This window comes from Lactuca virosa, chromosome 6 (assembly GCF_052849685.1).
Source record: "Lactuca virosa cultivar CGN04683 chromosome 6, Lactuca_virosa_CGN04683_v6, whole genome shotgun sequence".
In the NCBI taxonomy this organism is placed as follows: Eukaryota; Viridiplantae; Streptophyta; class Magnoliopsida; order Asterales; family Asteraceae; genus Lactuca; species Lactuca virosa.
In genome coordinates, this window is record NC_136431.1 from 153,655,185 (window position 1) to 153,665,744 (window position 10,560).

General features: G+C 46.5%; 1 protein-coding gene across 1 annotated transcript; it reads right to left on the minus strand.

Annotated features, from left to right (window-relative positions):
* Positions 1-2,859: 2,859 nt before the first annotated feature.
* LOC145122014 (uncharacterized) lies at positions 2,860-3,710 on the minus strand. Its single transcript, XM_079057693.1, has 2 exons — positions 3,699-3,710; positions 2,860-3,600 (listed from the first exon to the last, which is right to left on the minus strand). Exons 1-2 carry the CDS (start codon positions 3,708-3,710, stop codon positions 2,860-2,862), a joined length of 753 nt encoding a protein of 250 aa, XP_078913819.1.
* Between the last annotated feature and the right edge of the window lie 6,850 nt (positions 3,711-10,560).

Genomic DNA, 10,560 nt, shown 5'->3' on the forward strand with positions numbered 1-10,560 from the left:
TTGATTGCATGAACATCGGTACGACCGCTTTTGCTATCGTCCCTGTAGAACGGTATGTACCTTCTAGACATATGAAGGGGGTGACGGTTGTGTCGCTGCTGGTCGCCATCTTGCCTTCCCTGCTAGACTGTGATTGGCCGCGACACCGCCTACTCCTGCTTTGCATATGCATTGACTATAGCTTTGATATTGGCCTCCTTTCGCTCTTCCCATTCGATTTGCCTCAGGTATTTTTCAACACGAAACTTGTGCTCGTCCCGGGATCTGGGGACAGTTCCCTGCATCTTATTCGATAGGGGGCCCATGAGTAAACCTTGGGCGAAAGCGCCTGTTACCCGGAACTCTTCATGTCCTGGAACATTCAAGGTCGCCAGCATGAACCAATCGTAATATTCACGGATCGATTCCCCCTCTCTCTGCTTGCATGTCATTATAGAATTAGCGTCCCCTTGCCTTTCCTCAACTGCATGAAATTGTTGAGGAAAAGGTATTTTAGTTGCTCAAAACTGGAGATGTTGCCCGACCTCAGATATTTGAACCACTTGCCTGCATTCCCGGTTAGGGTGCAGGGAAAATAATTGTAGGTGAAGCGACGATCCATCTTGAGGGATGTCATCGTCCATTCATAATTGTCGATGTGGTCGTCTGGGTCTATAGTACCGTCATATTTGGGCATATGTGGGATCATCGCCGTGTGCGGAATCTCGTACTGCAGCAGCTCGTGGCTGAAATTAGAGCTGGCTCTTCACATGGGGTTGTCCATGTATGAGTATGACATCCCGCCGTAAGCCCTGTGCTGCTGCATTTGGTACGGGCTTACATACATCTGGTTATGCATGGCCGCTGGCAAGATGTACGGCTGATACTATGCCGGCCCAAATTGCTGGACTCCGTACCGCCTTGCCGGAGGAGCCATATGTGGGATTGCTCTTGTATGCTGCTGAGCGTATGGGGTAAACGGTTGATCCGTTGTCATGAAGGAATTGAACTCATATTGTAGTGGGTGTTGGGTCCATAATAGCCGAGTCCCTGGCTTGTCGATATCTGGCTGCCTGTGGTTTGCGGTTGAGACAGTGCATGGATTGGATCTGGGATGTGTTATACCAACGTGTTGAGGATCGGTGGTTGTTGTATATATATCAGCATGTGGGGCAAACCTGTCATGGTGGCTTGCGGGTATGCCATTGGCGGATATTGTGGTTGTGGTTGAATGGTGTGCGGGATCCACGTTCCGGTGCCGGAGGTAAGTGGGAGAGACTGTTGTTGTGAAATAGGGATCTATGTTTGATGCGTTGTGACGATTTGTGGGGTTGTGGTTACGATCGCCACTTGCGGAAATGTGTTGGGTGTTGGGCGCCAGAAGTTGGCCGTGAGAGTTGTTGTTGTTTGTACTGCAGAACTAGATGGCGTTTGTGAAGCCGAAATGCGATTTGATGCGTGCTCTTCCTAAACGGAAGTTTTCCCTCCTTCTAGTGACTGCATCGAACACAACGGGATTTTTTCTAGTGCTCCAGACACTATTGGGATCTCACCTACCATTGTTGCTCGTTGAATTTGTTGCGTGGATGTGTCGTTCTAGAGATACGCCCGGATGACGCCAAATGTTGTGATATGTCGGAGAATGGATGGGTCGAGTTTGCCGATGAATCTTGCAGAAACGACTTCCCCTGATATCACAGTACAAAACAGGATAGAGATCGTTAGTCGACGTCCGGAAGGGGGTCGCGGGACGAAGCTCCGACGATCTAGTTAGTATGAGATCTGAGAGAGATGGTAAGTGATTACAGAAAAGAGAGAATTATGTCCTCTTCTTTGTAAGGAAGAAGGATACTTTTATACCTGTCTCAGAGGCGTGTCTCTCAACTGATTTTGTTGAAGATTCTCTCGTGAAGTGCGACGTGGCGGACCCATATTGGAGGGTCCTCCGTCACGTCTTTTAAATGTTGTGATATGTCGGAGAATGGATGGGTCGAGTTTGCCGGTGAATCTTACAGAAACGACTTCCCCTGATATCATAGTACAAAACAGAATAGAGATCGTTAGTCGATGTCCGGGAGGGGGTCCTGAGACGAAGCTCCGACAATCTAGTTAGTATGAGATCTGAGAGAGATGGTAAGTGATTATAGAAAAGAGATAATTCCGTTCCCTTCTTCGTGAGGAAGAAGGATCCTTTTATACCTGTCTCAGAGGCGTGTCTCTCAACTGATTCTGTTGAAGATTCTCTCGTGAGGTGCGACGTGGCGGACCCATATTGGAGGGTCCTCCGTCACGTCTTTTGCCTCCTTCTCCCATTGGCTGGAAGGACATCTTCCAAATGTTCACGATTTCACAGGGAGCCGACCACTATTTCCAATGGCGCTGGTGGGAGCCGGCCACTATTTCCAATTAAAGGGTCCTCTGTTTGCAGGGAGTCGGCCACTATTTCCAATGGGAGAACTGCTTTCGTCCCATAGGTTAGACTAAATGGCGTTTCTCCGGTATTGACGGGAGCTCATCCACCCAGGCGGACTTTGATCTGAGTAACAATTTCTTCAAACCATTGACTATGGTTTTGTTTGATATCTCAGTTTGTTCGTTGTCCTGAGGGCGGGCTACTGGCATGAATCGGTGGTGGATTCTCTTGTCTTCTCACCACTCTTTGAAGGGACTTCCTTCAAATTGCGTGCCGTTATCACTTATGAGGACTCTGGGGGTGCTAAAACGGGCCAAGATATTCTTGGTCATGAACTTTTTCATTTGCTTGCCAGTGACGGTGGCCAGCGGTTCTGCTTCTGTCCATTTAGTGAAATAATCCACGACTACTAACAAAAATTTCACACCCCCTGGCGCTGGTGGGAAAGGTCCCACTATGTCGATTCCCTATTTATGGAAAAGCCAGGGGCTGGTAATGCTAGTCAATGGCATGGTCGGTTGATTTTGGAAAGGAGTGAATGTCTGGCATTCTTTGCATTTCTTGGTTAGGGTTGCGGCGTCGTTGTATACGTTTGGCCAATATACTCCTAGGCGGAGTATTTTGCCTGTGAGTGCTCGAGCGCCTTCATGAGCCGCCGCGCCTCCGGAATGAATTTCTTCTAGGAACATCTGCCCCTCTGTTTTAGAGATGCACTTTATCCATGGGCTTAAATACCCTCTTCGGTACAGTTGGTTGTCTCTGATTACAAAATGCGACGCCCTGATCTTGAATTTTCTCGCCTCCTCTGGGTTATCCGGGAGCACGCCATGGTGTAAGTAATAGATGTAGGGTTTTGTCCATTTTGGAGTAGTCGATACTGTATTAACCCTTTGGTTATCAATACTTCTCTCCGGGAGTACTTCAACTAGAACTTTCTTTGTTAAGTGATCATAAGAAGTAGAGGCTAGCTTGCTGAGAGCATCCTCCCTTGCGTTCTTTCCCCGGGAGATTTGGTTTATTGAAAAACTTTTGAATGTGTTGGTTAGGCTACGGACTGCATCTAGGTATTTCTGCATCCTTGGGTCTTTAGCCTCGTATGTTCCATTTATCTGATTTGTGATAAGTAATGAATCACTGAGAGCTGCTAGTTGCTTTGCACCAACCTCTTTGGCCAGCCTAATACCCGCCAGGTGTGCTTCGTACTCTGCCTCGTTGTTAGATACTTGGAAGTCGAATCACAATGTGTAAGTGATCTCTTCGCCGTTGGGGCTTTAGAGGATCAGGCATGCGCTTGATATTTACTTACTTGCTGCGCCATCGGTGTATAGCTTCCAGAGTTCTTTGCCGGCTTCAGGCTCTAGTGGGTCGGCAGAGATAGTCGTCGGCACTCCCTTAATGGTATTTGGGATTTCAACCAGGAAGTCTACAAGGGCTTGGGCCTTGATGCTAGTCCGGGGGTGGTAATGGATATCATGTTCAGACTTTTCCGGCCTTAGCAACACTTGCTTTATCAGGTAACTAGTCAAAACATCCACCTTGTGGGCTTTGAAATACCTCCGTAGCTGTCTGACAGTGTATACCAGGGCGAGGACCAGCTTCTCTAAGGTCGGGTAATTGACCTATGGTCCTTGTAGAGCCCTACTAACAAATTGGATGGGGACCGGCTTGCCTTCCCTCTCCACCACTAACACAGAGGAGATAGCTTCTTTGGAAGCTGCTAAATGCATCTGTAGTGTTTCCCCTGGTAATGGGCAGGCGAGAGCCGGTAGCTGGTGTAAGGCATCTTTCAGTTGTTGCAATGCCACATCTCCTTTTTCTGTCCATTTAAACTGCTTTTTGTCTAGGCACCCTTTGAGTGTTTGGTACAGAGGAAGCGCCTTTTCTTCAGATTTGGCAATGAATCTTCCCAATGTCGTCAACCTACCGTTGATCTCCTGTACACCCTTGAGGTTGTGGGGAGTTTTCGACTCGAGGAACTCCTGGATTTTGGTGGGATTGGGCAGAATCCCTTCCTTGGATATCTGATACCCAAGGAATTGCCCTTCCTCTACCCCTAAAGTACACTTAGTCGGGTTTAACTTCATCTGCGCTTTAGCTAGCGTTTCGAAAGTTTCTTTTACATCGTGGAACAATGTTTCTTCATTGCGGCTCTTAACTACCATGTCATCAACATAGACTTCGATATTCCTACCAATTTGATTGGCGAATACTTTGTCCATGAGCCTTTGATATGTAGCACCCGCATTTTTTAGCCCAAACGACATTTTATGGTAGCAGAAAGTGCCCTTATCAGTGTGGAAGGCAGTTTTCGCCTCGTCTTCTCGTTTCATCTATACCTGATGGTAGCGCTTGTATGCATCAAGGAAACATTTGAGCTGAAAACCTTCGAGCGATTGGACTTTCTGATCAATCTCCGGGAGAGGATAACAATCTTTTGGACAGGCGTTGTTAAGGTCTGAGTAATCAATGCGCATTCGCCATGACCCATTGGCTATCTTTACCATGACGGAATTTGCTATCCATGTTGGGAACATTACTACCATGAGTATGCCAGCATTCACCAGATCGGCCACTTTTGCGTTTATAGCCCTATTCCGTTCTGCTGCCTGGCCCCTCTTCTTTTGTTTAACAAGATTGCTTCCAGGCGTGATATTAAGGTTGTGTTCTATAACCTGTCGATCAACACCTGTCAGATCTGTTGGTTTCCAGGCGAAAATGGAGGAATATCGCTTCAGGAGTGCTACCAATCGTGCCCTGGTCTCGTCTGATAAGTGAGCGCCGATTCGCACGAGTTTTTCTAGATATTCCATGTTTATTTGGTGTTGCTCAGTGGAACTTCCCTTCTTCGACTTTTTTGGTGCTCGCACAAGCTCAGGAGCAGCTAGGATCTGGTGGCAATGTTGTGCCCTGGTGTTTGTGACGAGGATCGTCGTTGATCCCTAGCGTGAGCTAAATTTAACTATCCATGGATCGTGGATGGTACGAGGTGTAGTAAGGAGATTGCCGACCGTTCGAGCAGAATGTTGTGTTCTGCTGGATACCGGATCACAGAGAATTCGGTTGTTCGTGTCATTCGGTCCCTCTCGTCGTGACTGACCAACGTTAAGGGCAACCGAATTGTGCCCAATGGCCACAAACTATGTCAAGTGAATCCTACTAATGGCCCACCGGTTGGGGGCCGTAGCCCCTCCTTCCACGCATCTGGTAGTTGCCTAAAACAATGCTCATACAGTATATCAGAGCAACTATCATTGTCAATGTATATCCGATGGATTTTCGTGTTACGAATGAATCCAAATATAAGGAGTGGGTCTCACGGATCCCGGTTCAATGGTATGGGATCGCTGCTCGAGAAACTAATATTGAGTAGGTTTCTCGAGAGTACCTCTATCTCGTCCTCCACTTGGTGAGGTGTGTTTGTCTTACGATATTTAGAGATAGTGAGTACCTCCCTGCCGTCACACGGAGGCTCCTGCAACAGATCGGGATGCGATATCACCGTCTGAGGCAGTGAACCATCCAACGACAGTTGCCAGAAACTGCTATGGAGTACTGGTTCTGTAATCGGCGGGATATGTGCCATTAGCACCTGGGTTGGGGCCTGTGTTCTATACTCGCAGTGATGGTTGTTGGTTACCGTCACTGGTGTTTGAAAAATGTCGTCTACTGCAGTTGTAGATGTTGTTGGGTTTAGATCACCCGTTTGTTGATAGCCAGTGTCTTTTATTGGCTGTATCACTCTGAGGATACGTTCGGATGGCGCCAAATGTTGTGACATGATCTTCAGGGGATGGGATATTGGTTGATGGATCGAACCTCGGGCGTAATATCATTGTTCAGGTTAGATTGGCAGTCGTTTGTGGCAGGACCTTCGGGTCCAATCACTACCGTTGCTAGGGGAGGAGCGGTAGCAAGAAGATGAAGGTGGCAATAACATGAGTTTGTATGGTAATTAGAAGTGCCAGGGAATTTTATTATCTCAAGGGTCAGAGTTGGTCAGAATTTAGAGATTCTGCTAAGGATGGGGAGTTGGAGTGAAGATTCTCCAGTTCAGAGCAAGGGTTATGGTCTTTGTCACCAATATAAGGGACTTATGGAATTGGTGTTGTATCATGGGAAGCGATTTGGGGTTATTGAATTTGCTAAGATTTCGGGGAGTATTCATCTAGATTCCAAGAGTTATGCGATCATCGAGATTGGCTAGTAATAGAACGCTAGTATTCGTATGCGCAGGACATCTACGGTTCATATTATAAGGAGGAAAGATGGGTTGGGAATCCATCAAATTTTGTGGGTTGGGAGAGCTTCAACGAATCCAAGTGGGGGAGAATCGTTCAGAATTCTGGGAGTTGGATCAGGTGTGAAATCGGGAGGGGAGACGACTCAGGTGGTCATATGGATTGAAGCTGTGTAACTTGGGAGCTCATGGAAATTCCAACAGCCGGTCGGCGTCTTCTTTGTGATGTATAACAGGCACGTGGAAGGATCTAGGTTGAGGGTTGTGTTAGAGCTTCGATGTCTGTTCTTGTTTGATGGAGACTTTGGGGTTCGAAGCATGACCCGAGCACCTGATTGGAAGTCAGTTGGATGCGGGTTCGACTTAGGATATTTGGGGTTGAGATGGTATAAGTACCAAAGACCATGGGTGGTGACCATGTCAGATTAGACGTATCATAAGACTGTGGGGTGGCCGTAGCATTCTGGAGTGGCAGATAGAATGGAAGTGTTGTAAGTCAGCGATGGGGTCGTAGCATTCCGTAGATTGAGATAGATCATTGTTTGGGGGACGTGGTATAAGGTAGGGCCAGTTCATGCCTTGGGAATGGCAATCAGGATTGTCGGAGAGCATTTCTCTGTTATAGGAGGAGGACCATTAGGGTCCGAGTAGGGGTTGGGCCTGTGTAGCTCTAGATTGGGTGAGACCCATGGGCGAGGCCCGAGTGTTTATGGCAATGCAAGTGGGACCTAATAGACACCGTTTGGGTCAAGGTATTGGATTATGGTTTTAGTAGGGATGATTATGTGGTTAGTGAGTGGCATAGAGTGATGCATAGGCTAGGCTAGCCTTGTCAGATGGACTCTCAGGAACCTGGTGGCTGGACCAGGTGTGAGAATGGCAGTCTCAACGGTGGTTTGGGGATCTTTATATCGAGGTTTAGTGTAGGGTTACCGTGAATCAGAAGATTTCGGGTATAATCAAGTGTAAATCCTTGGATCTTCGGTTGTGAATTAAGTACCGAGTTGGCTTTTGGCTGAAATCCGCGTTGGGCATCGTGAGTGTGTATGCAAGGTCTTTATTTCAGCAAGATATGAATTAAGGAATCTGTATGCCAAGGGCATCAGCTGAAGGGTTCTGGGAAAAAGGGGATGTTTTCTGTTCTGATGGTAGAAAAGGCCCTTGTGATCATGCTTTTGAATGATTCTACCTGTGTGTAGGTCTGGCAAGTTATGGGTCTTTAAAATTATAGTAGTAGCGTTTCAGATTCAGCAGTTAAGGAATCAGTGACTTGTTCAGCAATAGAAGGTTTAACTCTCAGCTTGTCTCTTGTGGTGCAATGTGTTCATGGATTCATTATCTTCAGGATGAATCTTTTACTCGAAGGATTATCTAATCCTTTTTGTCAAGTGAAAAGTTTCCGGCAGCAGCGCATGGTCTGTGATTCTATTTTCCAGTGGGAACATCAAGTAATCAGAAGTTGGGTAGGACCGTTTGGAATTCAAGTGGAGTTGATTTAGCAGTGGTTCAGTATGGGCTGTCTATCGGGGAGTCAGACAAGTTTAAGATTTTAGATTTCGAGTAGTGTTGAAATGGTCATTCTTCAAGGATTAATTTAAGTTGTGTAAGGATCCGTTTATTTTCAGGATTTGGTAATCCTACTAAGGTTGGGTTCGGTTGCATCTTAGGAAGGTTGTTGTATGCCCGAGTTTGCTTTTAGGTCCGCATAGGGGTTGTGGTTGAATTGCTCAGGCTGTCCGACGTCACTGGGATGGTAAGGAATGATTTCGAGGATGAATCTAATTCAAATAGGGGAGAATTGTAACATTTGAAAAATTGTAAGTTTCATATTTAATCCCTACTCGAAAAAGTTTGCAAAATGGTCCTTATGGCTAGTACGCGAGGCGTACAGGGTGGTACGCTTAGCATACTAGCCTGATGCATGATCGCGCCTTCGAACACGTACGCAGGGCGTATGCTTATGTATATAGGGCGTACGTATGGATAAGTAAAACCCTAATTTTAGGGTTTTTCACCCTATTCAAACCTTGTGATAGCCTCACTAGGTCATGTTTAGACAGCCTCCATCCCTTCTTGTCCAAAAAATCGAAACCTAAGTAAGGTCTTGAGAGTTTGAGCCTTAAAGTGTGATTTTTGGTGCATTGTGAAGGAGAAGAAAAAGCGAACCATTTGGATTTGTGCTTGGAGCTTGAAGATCTGAGATTAGCTCTTCATTTGTTTTCCTTGTGAGGTAAAAAGTTTCCATCTTGGTAATCCATAATGCTAGATCTAGTTTGGTGCCATTTTATGCTCTTTGAGTCCATGGTTTGATTGTTGAGCCTCTCGCTTCACTCTAGAAGTATTTATTGGTAGATGCAAGTTTCCATCTTGGTAATCCATAATGCCCGATATGCAAGTTTTTGGTTGGGACCCATTATACTCAGTGGGTGGGGCCCGTTATGCGAGTGTGGGCGAGGCTCGATACACTCATTGGGCGGGGCCCGTTATGTGTTTATTTATGTATGGTATGTGGTATTTTGGGGAGCTCACTGAGCTTTGTGCTTACGGTTTTTAGTTTATGTTTCACGTACTTATGGTTTCAAAGGGAAGAGCCCGAGATGATTGCAGACCACACACCACTCGATTCTGAATTTTTTTTATTTACTCTGATAATGATGAGGTATTGATGAAATTTGATTACCTTGGTTTTATGAAAATGATTTGGTTTATTGTTTTATTAATTTAAAAATGAAAGATTTTCGGGTCTTACTTTTGGGATGCTTCATTAGCCTTATTTTCGGTTCTTGTTTAAGGAAGGGCTTAGGGTAGAATGAAGTATTCAACTGTCAATAAGGTACAGTGTTATGTACGATTAGCATACACGAGTGTTGTAGGGTTGGTGTAAGTTTCATGGATGAGTTGTATGTGGTCAACCGACTAGTACTTCTGGAAGGTAGTATGGGCCCGTACTACTGGAAGCACAGGACCCGTACGCGTAGCAGGGAAGTCACAACCCATAGGGTTTTGTTTGAGAATTGGTCCCCATGGTGTTATATGTGTTTTATCTGATATATCCCTGGTTTATTTTTAGTATGGTGATTACACGACGATTTGAGGCAGGATCCGGATCAGGATCGGGAGCAGGTGGCCAGAATGGGCCATCATTGACTTAGTACCGGGTTAGGGAGATCATTCAGGAGGAGGTTGTTTCCCTCTTCCGAGAGCAGTTGCCGGAGATGTTTGGGTCTATTAAGACCGCTATGGTGGAGTACATTGATGAGCGATGCACTGCAATTTCTGAGACTGTTGCTGCTGCAGCCACCGCAGCCGTTGTTGCTGTCGGGATAGGTGCTGGGAGAGCCTTCCAGTATCGGGACTTCGACAATATGAAGCCCCTGGTATTTGATGGATTCCAGGATCCGATCATAGCCATGAGGTGGCTATCTAACACCGAGGGATGCTTCTTCACTTGCTCTTGCCCAGCTGACCAGAAGGTCAAGTGCGCTCTGAACCTTCCTCGATCCAGAGCAAAGGATTGGTGGAGACTTGTTACTAGCTCGTATTCTCCTAAGCAGTGGGCTGATGTGACGTGGGAGCAGTTCTATGAGATGTTTCATTCTAGATATGTTCCTCTGGTGGATCTAGAGAGGTTGGCCCAGGAGTACTTGGATTTGAGACATGGGACTAATTCGGTGACAGAGATCACCCAGATGTTTACGGAGAGAACCAGTTTTGCCCTGAGTTTGCTGCTTCTGAGCAAGCTCAGATGACCCGGTACTTGAGCATGCTCAAGACAGACACCCGACAGTTTGTATCCACACATCGCTATGGTTTATTGGTTGAGTTACAGGAGGCCACTAGGCGGCTGGAGATCGAGATGGAGCTCCAGACGAGGGAACAGAGACAGGACCTGACACAGTCACAGCGCGTCGAAGTGGTTCAAGGCTGCTGA